The sequence below is a fragment of the Amphiura filiformis genome, chromosome 20, assembly GCF_039555335.1.
Source record: "Amphiura filiformis chromosome 20, Afil_fr2py, whole genome shotgun sequence".
In the NCBI taxonomy this organism is placed as follows: Eukaryota; Metazoa; Echinodermata; class Ophiuroidea; order Amphilepidida; family Amphiuridae; genus Amphiura; species Amphiura filiformis.
The window spans coordinates 62,153,655-62,170,475 of NC_092647.1; the positions used below are offsets into that span (position 1 = coordinate 62,153,655).

The window sequence follows — 16,821 nt, forward strand, 5'->3', positions numbered from 1 at the left end:
GCTTACCCACCTACACCTTCTAGCCTGCTTGCAGGCCCAGTCGCCACCAATATCCCTCGCGGTTCCGTTGTCGGAGATCGCGCGAGAGAACTCTGGTGGTGGACCCATCAGCCCAATTTGACCCAGGGTGTCAGGTTTCCTGCACCCCGGTATGTCACGTAGTGAGCGACCATAAGCGTCAAAAGCGGGGCTGGGGGTCCACATCCACGGAGACTCCGTCTCGGGCCTATGGGGGCCATAGAGACAGAGTTTCACATCAACCTCCCTCGCTTACGAGGAGGTGATCGTGGAATCACATACCGTTGTCCTGACGGATAACACAACCGTGGTAGCCTACCCCAACAGACAAGGGGACTCCGGGCCACCACGATTGAGCCTGCATGCACGACACCTGATAGGGTGGTGCAAGTTCAGGCAGATTACGATGAGAGCGATACACATCGCGGGCGTCACCAGCATCCTCGCGCACAATCTGTCACGAGGAAGGGTGTCGGGACCAGCAGAATGGTCCCTTGCTCCGCAGGTCGCTCAGGCGATCTTCAAGGGATGTACCACCCTCGAAAGATCTGTTCGCATCTCATCGCAATCATCCACTGCCGGTGTACTGCTCAAGGGTCGCGGACCCCAAGCATTCACCGTGGGCGCTCTGTCCATAGACTGGGGAGGATGACAGCTTATGCAGTCCCTCCGATCTCACTACTCATGAGGGTGGTGGCCAAGATCGGGTGGGAAGACTGCATTGTCATTCTGCTAGCGGCAAGGCCGCTGGCACTCCCAGTACCAGATCTACTCCGGATGCCCGGAGCGGAGGTACCAGTCTATCACTAGAGCACCTGCAGTTAGCTGCATGGCCCTTACCAGGAACACGCAGCGGGGAGGGATACTTTTCATCAGAAGCTGTTTTTCTCATCGCCGGGGCTAGGCGGAAGTCTACCCTCCGTGCACGTATAGCCAGAGTCTGGCTCCATACTACGCTTGGTGCAATGAGACAAATAGCTCTCCCGCTAGAGCCTCTGTGCTGCTAGTTCGGAGTTTCTGACAGAAAAGTTCCAAGCAAGACTTCAGCGGGCCACTGGGGCCAGCTATAAGTCAGCTGTCCTCTCCATTCACCTAGGTTTCGAGGCGGGTTAGACTATCATAGCCGATGGTTACCTTATTAGTCTCGCCTCGGCGGTATGTTCAGCGAGTGTCTACCAAAAAGGAAAGTGATCCTCCTAAGGGATCCCAACACAGTCTTAGATTACTTTAAGGGTCACCCTTTTGACCTTCCGTCAAAAGCGGCGCTTAAATCGTAACTCTCAAGATGGCTTTCGGTTTGGCGTTGGCTTCGGGACGGCAGTGCTGAGTTGCACACGGTCTCGAGGTTAGCTTCGTGTTCACAAACACTGGAGCGACACTGTTTCGGGCGCTCTGTTCTCGTGACTTTGAGCGGGCGCGGTGCATACCGACATTCGTCCCTCTCAATCCCCAGGGTTGGGCAAGGTTCGGCTGAAGCCAAAGATAGGCTGGGGTGTCCGATAAGGCGCTGCAGCACTATTTCTTCCGAACACAAGCCTTGCGAGGACTCACGACCGCATTCATCACCCTTACAGAGCCTTTCGGTCCAGCCGCTGTCGCAATGGCTGGTCCAGGTGTTGGTGGGGTCCGGGGATCGCGAAGGTTTCAGCGTCCCACGACCCACTCGACACTGAGCTATCTCATCATCTTGGGTATACCGTTCGGTTGTCCCTTGAGGAGATCTAGCAGGCGGTGTCCCGGAAGCCACCTTCGCCCTTCTCTACGATACTTCCGTTTACGTTAGTAATCAGAGGCGGGCGGGAGGTTTACCGGGACATTGTTCGGCGATCATAATACGGTGGTGTACGGGTACCAGGTTTTCAGACTATACAGAATACTCAGCATGGTAAGAACCAGTGTCGCTATTCTTAACCACCAAACTTATTAAGTAAGGAGGTTTATGTCTGTGATCGCGTGGTCTTTTTGTTTCCCGACCGTTGGGGAAAATATTTTCTGACCTCGCGAAAACCATCGTTACCGCTCCCGATCCCTGATCAGATGCTGACCAATCTTGTACCTCCATCCGTCGGTTACTTGCTAGATCGATCTTTCAGATGTTGATGCAAGAAGTATCTTAATCAACATCGGAAGCGGTAAGATCGACCGGTGTACTGAGTCTAGTCCCAAACAGAAATGTTTGGTAGACTCATAACCGGTCGCGATCTTACCTTTCCGATGTTGATTATCCCGACCCGCCACCCCTACAAGTTTGGTCCGAGTAGGGGATCCCAAGTCGGATAAGGGATTTATCATATGGTGTGACGTCACCTTTTGGGTGAGTCCACCGGGGATCGGGGTTTTGTTATTTATTCATTTATGTGGGACAAAATGACTATTGGTTTTTTCCGCATCTCGGGATCGATGCAAGAAGTATCTTAATCAACATCGGAAAGGTAAGATCGCACCGGTTATGAGTCTACCAAACATTTCTGTTTGGGACTATTCTTTTTTTTTCAGTAAATTGATTCATATTATAGGAAAGAATATGGCTTTGAAATCAAAAAAGTTACATAAACAAGCAAATTTTCTGCCATTAGACTCTGTGTTTAACCCTAATGCACCCGAAGTCCTAATATTTGAGCGGTTTAACTGTATTCACAAAGAAATTACTTAATTGGATGATCACTTGAGTCAGTGTACATTTCATGTTCAAGATTTGATTAAAAAATGTGTAACAATGGGCAAGATGAAAAGGAATTTGCCATCAAAACTCTCATTTTTGAGGTACAGTGCAACTTTCAAAGTAGCCCAATTGCACAGATTGAAGACACCATGCCTAGGTGCGTATCCAGGGAGGGGCGAAGGGGGAGCGTGCCCCCGGGTAAAGAGGAAGAGGAGAGGAAGAGAAAGGGAGAGAAAGGGAAGGGGAAAGAGGGGAAGAGAAGAGAGAGGGAGAAAGAGAGGAAAGAGGGAGGGGAGGAGAGAGAGCACAGTCGGGTCAATCGGCACTATAATATAGGCCTACATTTATAGGCCTGTGATTATTTTAGACATTGCTGAACATTTGCCCAAAAGCAAGTCACATTTTGTCACCAAAGTCAGTATAAGACGGACATGGACTCAATGCTCAACATATTTTGAAGTCTTATAAAGTGTCAGTGGACCAGTATAACAAGTTTGCAAATTGAGTTTGGGGCCTTTTTTATAAATAGTGTAAAAATGATGCACCAATATGGCTTCAATTGGACCTTCAGTTTGCAAAATGTCCCAACTTCTGAGGGCAGAGGAACATCCCCTCAAACACCCCCCCCATCACGATGGATAAATAACTGGCTGTTTTCGCTTCTGAAGTTCTGTATTAGATGGGGTATACATGTAAGACACCCGTAATAACTTCATAATTAGGCCTGCTGAGAGTAATAGTTCACCTAACTAAAATTGTGCACAATAATAGTGTCAAAATCACCCACCAAATGGCTTCAATTAGGCCTTCATTTTTCAAAATTATAAAGCAATAATTTATACACTAACGGTGAAAACTTGTCCACGAATGGCTTTCAATTGGGCTGAATTTTCACAAATTTTCGGCTTTTTCAAACTAAACTTTTACACATTAATAGTGTCAAAATGGTTCACCAAATGGCTTCAATTAAGTCTTCATTTTACGCTGCACTCTCACTTCTTAGGGGGGCACATCCCCCTCATACAACCCCCTGCGTCGCGCAAGTGCTCCGGGATGCCCGCTTCACGGCCATATTGTATGGGACAAAAGAAACCTAATTTGCACCACCCGATCTAAGAATTCCTGGATACGCACCTGCCATACGGCATGACTAAGTAGAAACATTCTTCTCCCAAATCTCGGTGTATCCTTGATATAGAGTTGGCCTACAGTAGAAATTTCATTTGATTGAACAGTGCCCAAAAGTGTGATGTTTTCCGCGTACACTGTATGATGAATGTCCTCGTTTGCATTAACGCGGAAGTGATTCCAACCATGCCGCCTCATTCATGATTGCTAAGTATTTTCATCATTGTATCCATGGTTGCGCAGTTGCGTTGTACTTTGAAATGCGCGACATACGATCATGGTCGAATCGCGTACAGCTGTTGGCAGTTGTGTTCATTCAAATGAAATTTTTACTATCTATACTGTAAAGACTCCATTGAGGAATTTAAAGCTGTATAATCCTTCAATTGATAGAAGTTTGATATGCTGGGCTAATTCCGTACAATTTTGATCAAACAAAGGTTTGTCTCTCATACCCGCTCACATAAGTATGTGAAAGCCATCCTGTTGCGTAGCACTGAGCCTTTTTTACAGTTTTGTTTAGTTATAAAATTTTAGAAAAGTAGCCAGGCAAAAAATAAGAAAAAGAGATCTTAAAATACACATGTACAAAAAAGCACCGCATTGTACACTGCCTTTTTTGCTCTACACGAAAGATAAGCCCAAGCGAACTGCTAATTAAGCAGCCAGTGTATTTTCGATTAGCAAGAATCATGCTCTGATTGCACACTACTTATGTATTAATTGCTTTAATTAATTCATCATGATTAAAACTTAACTACCATCAATTAGTCTGAATATTGGATTGTAAATTTGAGATAATTTATGGTAATCAAAGTTTTGTTGTTGAAATGTTGCATGTGATTAATAACAGAAAATATTCTGCTCAAGAAACATTTGCATATTCTTCAAAAATATTGCATTCATCCAACCTCCAGAATTGGCAAAACATAAGTGATGCTGTTAATTTCACACTTAAGGGCTTGGATAGTGACGTTTTCACATATTTTTGTGGGACCTAGAGCACATCAGACATATTGAATGTACGAAGGTACAGAAAAATAATTAAAAATTGATATTTTTGAAATTTAACAGTCCTCGCACTAAATTGTATAAATCTAATGATATGTACTTGAAAATGTATGTAGCTGGGATGAAAAGACGCCCATCATATGAATTTTTTTACCTTCCGTATTAAAGATATAGATTTTCTTCAAAAAACACACACAAAATTTTTTTTGTAGAAATATCAAAAATATCAAATTTTAATATTTTGCCATAAAATTTTTAATATATCGCAATTTCAAACTTATTTGATACCAGAATTAAAAGACATTCCTCTTATTCTGAATGCAATATGGTGTGCCTGTTGTGCTCTCAGGTACTGTGCAGACGTTGCTATCTGATCCCTTAAGTTGCCTAAATTAAAAACTTGATGCTCAAACGATAAGAGGAAATGTACTTGATGTTTGCCCTCTCATGAAATAAAGGACAAATTTGAAATTATGCACAAATTACTCCAAATTTTAGTTGGAATTTCAACTTTTTCAGTTATAATTTGTCAAAAATCTGGATGTTTCAGCAATTTTTCTTCTCAAGACTTGGATTCAAGGATGTGTGTATGCCGCACAGGTAAAATAAAAGAGATCATCTGTGGACGTATATTTTGTTATTATTGAATCTTATTCATTTGATTTGACAGGACTGGAATCGATGTGGAAAGCGCAGCTGCGGGGGAGCCAGCAGCAAATGTACTGCTACAACAAATGATTCAACAAATTAACCTCAAAGTTAATGAACTAACAGGAGAGGACATGTTCCCTATTCGTCTCAAGCTCACAGACTTCTCACGGGATCTTATGGTAAGTCACTTACAGATTTGACAACAATACAACTTCCGGATTCCCGGGAATGGGGCCATGATAGAAAAGGACCTGGTTGAATTTTTAGGAAATGAATCGGTGTTGGGTGGTGTGTGGAAGGATGTGTGTTGTGGTACAATTTTGTCAAACATTTTAAACATTGCAAATGGATGTGATCTCTTCTACAAAAGCTACAAGTCACTTTTATTACAATCTTCATGTACATGCATATTTGCTAACACACAAAAATTTCCTGCTGCTTTTGAAAAGTGATATTTTGGTCTCAAAACCAGTATCTGATAAATACAGTAAGCCAAAAAATTAAGGTACCAGTTGTGTTCACCCCTGTATATCCTAAATAAAGACAGATATGTCATAATTGGAACCAGCAGCCAAAAGCTACATCTTTTCGCTCGAATTTAAGACCTTATTCGTTAAAATCATGCAAGAAATAAAGACACAGTGATCTAAGTCAATATTCAAAGTTAAAAGTTGCAGTTTGCTGCATTGCATACCCTATTGATTTGTACATAAAGCGTTCTCAAACAAGAGAACTTACGCCATGCATCAAATGATTAGTACCTTAAAACTAGCGTCGTGCTTTCACGGATCAGAAAACAAAAGTGCAACTTTTGATTTTGCTCATTCCTTAGATTTTAGTTCACCAGTTCTTTAATTCTCAACCAATTTCAACAAATATGGTCATAAATCAGAGCTTGTTTTAATTTTGACTTTTTTGTCTTCGATTGGGATATACAGGGGGTGAATATAACTGGTACCTTAATTCTTTTGCTTACTGTACATGTATGGGCTGGACAAGAATATTTTGAAATTAAAGGAAGAATGCCTACAATAAATAATTTTGCTACAGTTGACTCATGTAACATTTTAAATTTCACTGTAGAAACTGATGATCGGTGAATAACAAGTGTATTTGCAAAACAATAGATTCAGCTAAAGGTAGAAAGGTACTGATTGGTCAATGCATGTCATGTGATGAGTGACTTCCTGGAAAGTTGCTCTTGTCCCAGGTTGCTTGTGGCAGGAGTATTAATTGTGATTCAAATTGAGTAGTGGATAGTTGACTTTAGGAAGCGATTCAAATTACCCACAGGGCTCTCAAGAAATATACCGTAAGCATGTATGACTGGAAAATATTGAAAAGGGGTGTTTTTTGTGGGGGTTGCTTTTTTTGTGTGTGAGCAGACAAATAATATGTGCTACTTGCACATGCAGGGTTGAATTGAATTAGTTGTCATCAATTTATCAATTCATATTCAGTTGACACGTCCCGATACTTGTTATTTGTTATGACTGGCGTTGGATAGCAGTAGTAGTTTGTAAAACAAAGATGTGACATGTTTAAACTGGATTTCAATGGGTTTTTGTTTTTATTTCTCCCATCACGTACAAAGATTTAGGGATCTTTTTAGGTGTTGCAATATTCTTTGAATCTCATTTGTTTGCATCTTGGTATTTTTATGCTTCAAAGGTATGCATTATAGGATTGCACAACCAGTCGTAGTCGCGACTAAAACTGGTAGTTGTGACTATCGACTATGACTTAGTGATAGCGACTATTTATGGTGTCCCGAAAAAGTATAGTAGGGACATAAAGATGTGGCTAAATTTACACTACAAATTGTTTTGCATCTGTTTATTTTTTGTCTACTTGAAGGTTTATAGTATAAGTTTACTCAGGGCCGTGACACTCGTATTCAATCCCTGTATAAAAAGTGAAGTCACTTCGCCGGCAGTTTGATTGACATTGATTGACGGTTGCTATGCCGGTTGCTATGCAATCCAGTGCGCAGCCTGAAACTTATGCATTTGTATACCGTATACGTATTTAATTTGCGTACGGCCAAAGGAACTTATCCTGTATTGCATTGACAGCTTTCGTCAATGATTGACAGTTCTTGAACATTTCAGTGCGCAAATTAGTCTTAGTTCCAGACGTGCAAGTACACATACGATTGTAACGCAATTTGAAAGTACGTTTATTTGTTTTAGGAAAGAAATGCCCTTCTCATTACATTTTGTGTTAGTAGAGAGAAAATTAGACGCATTCGTTACTTGTTTTATTGATTTTCGAGCTAATTTTATGTACGAAATATGCACATTTAGACCGCTACAGTACAAACGACAGTCCGTCTTGATCAAGTCTAACATCGTCAGGCTAAAATCTCCTCAATCTTGAAAAACTGTCGAGGAAGTCTATTTTGAGCTATTTTTCCAAGATGGCGCACATCGACTGCCAATTATTCGGACCCTTTCCGGCAAAAATACAGCTTATTTAGCCAGTCTCATCATGGGGTCATCAAAGAGAATATTTTCCTAGCATATTGAGGTAACTCCTTAACTACTTGGTTTTTAAAAATATGATAGTAATGGAAAGAAACGACCAATTGTTCGCCGTTTTTCGCCATTTAATTTTTTTTGAAACGATGACGTAAACATGCATCATCTCTTCCACAGAAAATACACTCCTACACATACAGGGGTACAGCAATGCCATCACATGCATGATCGTGCATTGGCTGTGTGACTGACTTCATTTGCGCAAACGAGTGGCTTATCCTATAGTATATTAGTACTCGAGAATCCTTGGTTTACTCCCAAATAAATATATTGGACAATGCTTAAAATTGAAAACACCACACACAATAAAATAGAGCTAGAGTTTACAAACTTGAAATTTTCACAGAAATAATAACCTGATACACAGACTGTTTGGGAATATCAAGAGTAGCAGCAAACAATATTCAACAGCTTTTTGATGTAGACATTAGAAATGCCAGTGGGAAATCTACTAGTAACTTGAAAGGTCATCAGACAAATTCAGAGAAACGCAGAGATAGCAAACTAAATGTGACATATTGCAGATAGGCATTTCTTGTATCAAACCCTTGATCTTGTGTGGGTTGTTTGTTGTATATAAATATTGACAACTGCATTATTTCATAATAATCAAACCTGCCAACCTTTGAGATCACAAAACTATATTCTGAAAGCCCAAAAGTCGTATTTTTCATTAAAAAAACCTGTATTTTTTCAAAAATATGAAGCGTTGATGAGCTTACGTACAATGTTATACATGCGTGTATTTTTTTGCGGGGTCTTTTGGAATGCGAGCCTCCCCAGGGTAAAAGCAGGGGACGGCAAAAAAGAAGGGGCGGTGGAAGAAGGATGTTTACCCCTCATTTTTGACAATTACAGGAGCTCTGTTAATCACTCTGTTGATGTAGGTGCTCAACAAGGAGCTCAATCTTTTAATATTTGTATAAAAACATAGGGATTTAAGTAGTGAGGAGCTCAGTAAATCATACTCCTGAAATGTTGTTAAGGAGAACTGTAGGAGCTCTGGTGCAATTGAGCTCCTCAAAAATGAAGGTCTGATGTTATTGTCTTCTTTTGGGGTAGGTGCAGTTATTTCTGGAATAGCCCATTGTAGCTCATGTAAAGTCACACATACTGCTATGTGTAAACACCAGCTGCCATGGATATCAACCCAATTGGCAATGTCCAGTGTGACAAGTACTGGCAACATGCTGCAATTTTTTTTCGGGATATAAAACTCTGGCTTTCAATGTATGCTGTACTCATATTTTGCAGGTTACGCAGACACACATGTTTTGAGTTTTATTTTCCAGTACTGTGGAAACATTGAGGTTTACAATCCAATTGCAGACTTAAACCCTACACCAGCAAAGTATGAACCTAATCCTACACCAGGAAATGAAGTCAATGGCTATAATGGGCGCATCCAGATATTTTTGGCCCACCCCCTAAAGAAGACATGGGAAAATCTTAATCTTTTTTAAGATCTGACCTCGTAAACAATGAGGTCAGATCATAGCCAGCAATAGTGCATAGAGTATCATGCCTACGGATTTCATCACAGTCTTACCTTAGCACGCTGGTAAGCAGCGTTTGAGATGGTGTTAATCGATAGTCGATAACCGATAATCAATGATCAATCAGCTATGAATATTTAATTGGATTCTAAAAATAATGATCACGGACTCTCATGTTCAAATGTGTGTGTGTGGGTTTGGGGGGGGGGGTGTATACCCCCCACTCGCATGTTGGGGGTAGCAGTTGGGGAGGCCGGCTGTGTCCCCCTAAAGAAGACATGGGAAAACGCAAACTTATTGGGAATCCCATGTCTTCTTTAGGGTAGGTGATGTTAATTTCTGGAATAGCCCAATGCATGTAATTTCTCAATAGTCACCCCTACACAAACACTCCATGCATTTTCAAATTAAACACTTTTGTTGCATTGTATTGACTAGCCTGACCATCACCAGCAACCAAATTGATTCTCCCTGTCACACTGTCTAAAATCTAGTCCAAATTCAATACCAAATTATTGATGTAAAAGATCACATTCCTACTCTATTTGTTGCCACAGAGTTTATTAAGGGTACTCGCAGGTCTGCAACATTACAACAATTTGGAAACAATTTTTATTTTCAATTTTTCAGTACTGTATGATAGAAGTAAAATCTTGGCAGCTTGGTGTTACTACATCATTGTTTTTATTGGAAAAACAATAACGTAGTAACACCAAGTTTCCAGGATTTTACTTCTGTCCAGCTCCCTATTTTATATAAAAGCACTTTTCCACTGGATGGTTTTAAATCTTATTGGAGTATAATAGCACTGTATGTTATACATCTAAATACATGCATATTAAATATCTCTATAGTGTTACCATGGTTACTACATTTGTGGCCTGGCGGAGCTTGCCCTGTAGTTAAAAATTCAGGGTTGTTATTGTAGATAGACCCTAATTTTTAAAATCGGCCCTCTTACTTCCTCTTCACCAAGTTCTGACACCAAATAAAGAAAGGATGCCAAACTTGCTGGATGGATAGGCTGTGCGAATTGGCCCCCTTATTTCCTCTTCACCAAGTCCTGATACCAAATAAAGAAATGGAGCAAAATGATGGACAGACTGTGAGGCCAAATCTTATCCACGCAATTTCACAATTTTAGCATCAATCAGTCATATCTCAAAGTCTGGAATATAGACTACACTCCGCAGTTTTCCAAAAAGTCACCATTTTCTTTTAATCAATTTAAATTGCCTTAAAAACATTAAATCACTTTCACAACGTTTCTAGTGATCAGTATTATTATAAAAAGAGGATTTTTAATACGAAAAGCAAAGATTAATAAAATAAAAAGAATTCAATAACAAATAAAGCAGGTGGCTTCAGTAGAAATGTAATTAAAATTGTATAACAGCAGGTTTGTTCACAAGAATTAATACTCAGACTGCTAATTGACCAATTGATGCTGTGAATTTTTTTTGAATATTTTGCCAAAAATGGAAAGTTGAAAATTTTTATCACAGAAGAACATAGAATTTGCCATTTTAGAAAACGGAAAATAAGCCTGCATAAACCAAAATGACATTGTTATCTTCAGTAGATAGCAGTGCAACTTCAGAATCAATGTGTAGTAAAAACACATTGGCCTTTTGAAAATTAGACGTACATAGCTATTAGCTATCTTCAGTAGACAGTAGTGCAGCACTGCTGTTGTATGTGTAGATATTAGTAAAAACACAAGCAATACGTTCTTACACAATTGGCTTTTTTAAAATTAGACACAAATAGCTACATGTATCTTCAGTAGACAGCAGTGCAGCACTGCAGTTGTATTTGTAGATGCTAGTAAAAACACAAGCGATAGGTTCTTAAACAATTGGCCTTTTTAAAATTAGACGTACATAGCTATCTTCAGTAGACAGCAGTGCAGCACTGCTGTTGTATTTGTAGATACTAGTAAAACACAAGTGATAGGTTCTCACACAATTGCCTTTCTAAAAATTAGACACAAATAGCTACATGTATCTTCAGTAGACAGCAGTGCAGCACTGCAGTTGTATTTGTAGATGCTAGTAAAATCACAAGTAATAGGTTCTTAAACAATTGGCCTTGTAAAAATTAGACATACATAGCTATCTTCAATAGACAGCAGTGCAGCACTGCAGTTGAACTCACTCATTTACCTGTTTAATTTTGGTCCTGATGGGACCAAGCTCCAAGCAAATTGCCCATAACACCATTAACAGCCTGCTGGTCTGTATGGAAAGAAAGTAACAGAATTGAAAAAAAAAATTAAATAAAAAAGAAACACTTTCAAACAAATCAAGTAAACAGTTTTTCTCTTAGCGCTTGGGTCGAGAAATAAGAAATGAAACCAACCATTCTCACATTGTGGGAGCACGGTGGCTAAGCAGAACAGGCTCCGACTCATAATCGGAAGGTTGCGGGTTCGAGCCCCGACGAGGCCATCGTGTTGTGCCCTTGAGTAAGGCACTTTATCTCAGTTACTCCTCTCCACTCAGGTATATAAATGGGTACTGGCATTCTTAAATGCTGGGAAGGTAATAACAGACTCACTGTGGAGGAGGTGTAGCGATCCCCTTATAGCAGCATTACATGGAGGAGTCTGGCCCAATCACCAGTGAAAGAGAGATGGGCACCCCGATTACTGTTTATACAGGATCGTCTCCTTTACCTTTAGGGCTCATATTGAAATACGCTACCACGTTTTCACACAGAAAGAAGGCAGGATTCCCCTCGCTAAGCGCGCCTCAGGAAAGCTCGGTCATAAAACGGATGGATTATATGCATCAGTGATACACCCTGCCCAGGATTTTAACAAAAGAAGGCTAGCACAGGAAAGCTGCAGGATGGCGCACACCTTCCTGTGTAAGGGAATTTCAATATGAGCCCTTACCTTGAAGCAGAAAGTTGTCAGGGAAGAAAGGGACATTTGGTTCATTTTACATCTCAGAAAACCATAAAAAACAAAGTAATTCTTCATTGAAATATTTTTGAAGATAATTTTGAAGACCAGTCTTAGGAGCAACCCTGACAAGCTATCATTTTAAAGCGTAAATGATCCAAAGAATATATATTTTCTTGTTTTTTCCAAATTAAACATAGCTAAATCATAATCCTTTAATAGTTACTTCTACCTGGCAAAGCAAGTCAAATTTTAATCTTAATTTTTGGAAATATGGGCTAAAAACATGCATTTTTAGTATGTTTTTCATATATGCTGTGACAATCAAACTCAAAGACTAATTTTTGGAAAATGCATTTTCTAAAGTTTTTCATAACTAATTATCAAAAATGTCATGAAACATTAAAATTGTGAGGTAACTCAATAAAGCCTGTAAGCCATTTTAAATGCTTAGACTTGTGCCAAGTCTTAGAATTTTATGACTATAAATTACAATTGTACAAAAACAGGCAAAATTCTCACATATTCACAAGGACTGATCATTAGATCCACTGTGTCAAACATATCATGCACACATTGTATTTATGCAAATGTTACATCCCTTTGTGTTTACTCCAAAGACTGTTAACTACAGTAAGCAAAAGAATTAAGGTACCAGTTATGTTCACCCCTGTATATCCTACATAAAGACAAATATGTCCAAATTAAAACAAGCAATCAATACTTGTATTCTTTAGCTCAGATTTAAGACCTTATTTGTTGAAATTGGTTGAGAATTAAAGAAATGGTGATCTAAAAACCTAATCAATGGAAGCGCAACGTTAGTTCTCTTCAATAGGGCATTTAATGCAGCAAACTGCAACTTTTACATTGGTACCCACCTTAGGTTTTGGGATCGCAGTGTCTTTATTTCTTGAAGAATTTCAACGAATAAGGTCTTAAATTCGAGCTAAAAGATGCACCTATTGGCTGCTGGTTCCAATTATGGCATATCTGTCTTTGTTTAGGATATACAGGAGGTGAACATAACTGGTACCTTAATTTTTTGGCTTACTGTTTGTGCATGGCAATTTCATATGTTGCACCTCATGGAACGATTGTTCCTCATTAACAGATGATGCTGAGACTTTGCCAGTTGGTGAATCACAGTAGTTTATATCATGGTTTACAAAAATTGGCAAAAACTCATATATGGTCAGTCAAATATAAAAAGTAACACAGAAAGCTCATAAACAGTAACTTGAAATGAATCATTCAATATATTTTTGTCTCATCAAGTCCGTAAGATGAAAACGTTTTGAATTTGATTATGACACATTTCAGTTTTTAGTGCACTTAGTGAGCAATGAAAACCCATGCCTTTAATTTCTAAAATATGTTACTTATTTTTTCTCTGGCATTACTACACTCAGGCAAATATTTTTGTTACTTATTATATTAGTTTTTGAGATGAAAATGTGAAATATTTATCACTTTTATGGTTTTACTCCAGGAAAAAGAGCTCTCCAACTCGAATTCTTACAATTAAATGTCATTTCTAAGTGTACATGTGGGTGTGACTACAAGAAAAAAGAGATCATTTAAATTGTTTCTTCTGACTCTGAGAAAAAGTAATTATATCTTATCCATTCAAAGAATTATATAGAGACAATTGAAATTGTAGCCTTGGTTTTTATTTGCCTGAAACAAATGCATCCTGCAAATATCACGTGAAGTGAAAAGCATCAATCACTACTAAAAGAAAAGCCAAATTAGCAGACATCTTTGAATTTTTCATGATGATGGAATAAGCCAACTTGATTGAAGTTTTCTTCCAATTACAAATGAGACAAAAGTTAACCAGTTCTTAAAATTAAAAACAAACAAACTATGCAGCTTAATTTTGTATGCAGTTTTCAGCAACGTTTTTGTCGCAAACAGAAACACTTATGGGCTGGGGTATGAACGTTTGGACAGTATTTTTTGTGGGACATGAGAACACATCAGACATATTGAATTGCATTCTGAATACGAAGAATATCCTTCTGATATCAAATAATTTTGATTTTTTTTAAATTCGCGATATACACATTTTGTGGCAAATGATTAAAATTGATATTTTTATAAAGTTTACTTTGAGGATTGTTAAAACAGTCCTCAAAGTAAACTTTATAAATCTAATAATTTGTCATAAAATTTATATTGTATCGCAAATTTCAAAAAATCAAAATTATTTGATATCAGAAGGACATTCCTTGTATTCAGAATTCAATTCAATATGTCTGATGTGCTCTCATGTCCCACAAAAAATACTGTCGAAACTTTAATACCAGACCCTTTATGCAGCTGTCAGATGCAGTCCCTGCCCCCCAGGACCCGGGGACTTAGGCGGGGACGTAATTTTGGAAACTGCTACAAACATGTAACAGTCCTGGCTAAGTCCCGGCGGGGTGGGGAAATATTTTCTTATTCATCCTGGGCAAGTACCTGCCCCCTAACCCCAGGGCAACTGCCAGAAAGATCAAAAAATGTGTATAAATTATGAGATTCAAATCATATTATCAAAGAACCTGGATTCCCCTGGTAGATGGACAGTTGAGAGTATTCTTTAACAACGTCCTGGGTAGATCCCCGCCCTTTCAAGATGCATTACATCCCCGTATAAGTCCCGGCTATGTCCTGGCAGTGCGGGGACTCGAGACTGACCGATCAGATCGGTAGCTTCCGAATCGGAACCGATTATTAGCTTATCAGTAATGATCTGCATCGGCCGATTTTTTCCTTCATCCGCCGATGTAATGCACCGATCACACAATATCATGAAAGTAATTGTTGAAGCTTAACAAGTATTCATTTATTGGTATATTTCTTTGAATTAGACTAGTTAAATCAAGCAAAATTTAGCAAAAGAACAAATTTTGAAGGCGTTAAACCTATAATCATACCCATGCGCGTATTTTGCGGGGGGCTTTGGGGGCGCCAGCCCCCCGGGGTCAAAGTAGGGGGCGGCCAAAATGAAGGGGCGGCGGAAGAAGAAGGCGGCAAAAACACGGGCGGCAAAAAAACAAATGGGGCGGCAAAACAATTAGCAATGAAAAAAGGCGCCAAAAATTGAAAAAAGTATACAAATTTTTAAAAATGGTTGCTTTTAGGCGCTAGCTCCTAAAATCCTTTTTTTTTTTTTTTTTTTGCTCTGCACTTTTACAAACGACCGAGAAAAAAATTGGGTCAACCTTTTCGGCTGTTAAGGAAGGGCGGCAAAATTGTTTCTTCTTCAGCCCCCGGGTTGGGGCGGCCACGATGCGCCACTGATACCGTGATTCAGGCATGCAGCTGAGATAATCAGGTAATTCCCCGCATGCACATGTACGTACGCCATACGGCCAACAGATGTACTTACACACGTGCGTGTCAGATTGGAGAGAGCTACGGGCCGTGTGCAAAACTCAATACTGACTTGAACGTAAACACAATATTAAAATGGGGTGATTGAATGATTCGACGGACTCGGATATCAGAGGAAGGTCCTATTGGAGCTGACTGGCTGAAATATGCCCCAAATAAGCAGATTTTTAAAGAAAACATGGGGAGGGGCTAACATCATCCAAACCACACACTGGGCACGCCACTGATGTATGATGTGGCTGTTCGTGTAGGGCCTAGACTTTTGTGTAGGGGTGCTTTTGCAAAGCTGGTTCATTCTGCATCTCCTGACTGTTAGTATTCTATAGGTTCTGCCTGATTAATCTTTGCAGCTGCGTGGAAAGACATTGATGGGTAATTTTAAGGTAATAATAGCAAAAACAATCAAATAGCTGCTTGTCATATGTAACTTTTGTAACGCTGATTGGAAATCACATGCTTAATGAGCTGTGTGGCGTATTCATTGAAATGCTAGCATTGTGTTTTGATCTATTAGGTTTAATCGGTTTGCTTTTAATGTGTGTAAAATTTATTTAAAAAAAAAAAAGGATTTTATGCAGAGAAAAAAAAAGATTGAAGAAAATGAGGAAAAATTCAACTTGATTTAAACTTGAAGTGCTGTATTAAACTTAATTAGTGCCCTGGTGTCTAATAGTTTGAAATGGGCATTTATTATTTATGATAGATCAACCACATTATCTCTAACATTAACGCTTTGGGGGGATTCCATTTTCCACATTCCATTTTCCACGCTATTTCATTCAAATAATGTTTAAATTTGCTGTGTACTAACTTCAGTAGACAGCATGTAATGGCGATTGAAAAGTCTTTTGTACATATTTTGCAATATTTTGCCATCTTAAGGGGTACTACACCCTGGCCAATTTTGTGCCTATTTTTGCATTTTTCTCAAAAATTATAGCCATTGGTGACAAGTAAGATATGTATATTATAGGGGCAAGGACTACAACTACTGCACTGAAAATTCAGCAACTCAAGGCAAGT

The 16,821-nt window shown here is 39.3% G+C and overlaps 1 protein-coding gene across 4 annotated transcripts in view; it reads left to right on the plus strand.

Moving 5' to 3' along the window:
• Nucleotides 1–16,821, plus strand: part of LOC140142522 (signal transducer and activator of transcription 5B-like) — a 121,893-nt gene that overhangs the window by 24,153 nt on the left and 80,919 nt on the right. For all 4 annotated transcript variants that reach the window (XM_072164512.1, XM_072164511.1, XM_072164515.1 and 1 more), the window contains exon 3: nucleotides 5,490–5,649. In XM_072164512.1, coding sequence (XP_072020613.1) covers nucleotides 5,490–5,649 — 160 coding nt within the window. The remainder of the gene's footprint in view (nucleotides 1–5,489; nucleotides 5,650–16,821) is intronic.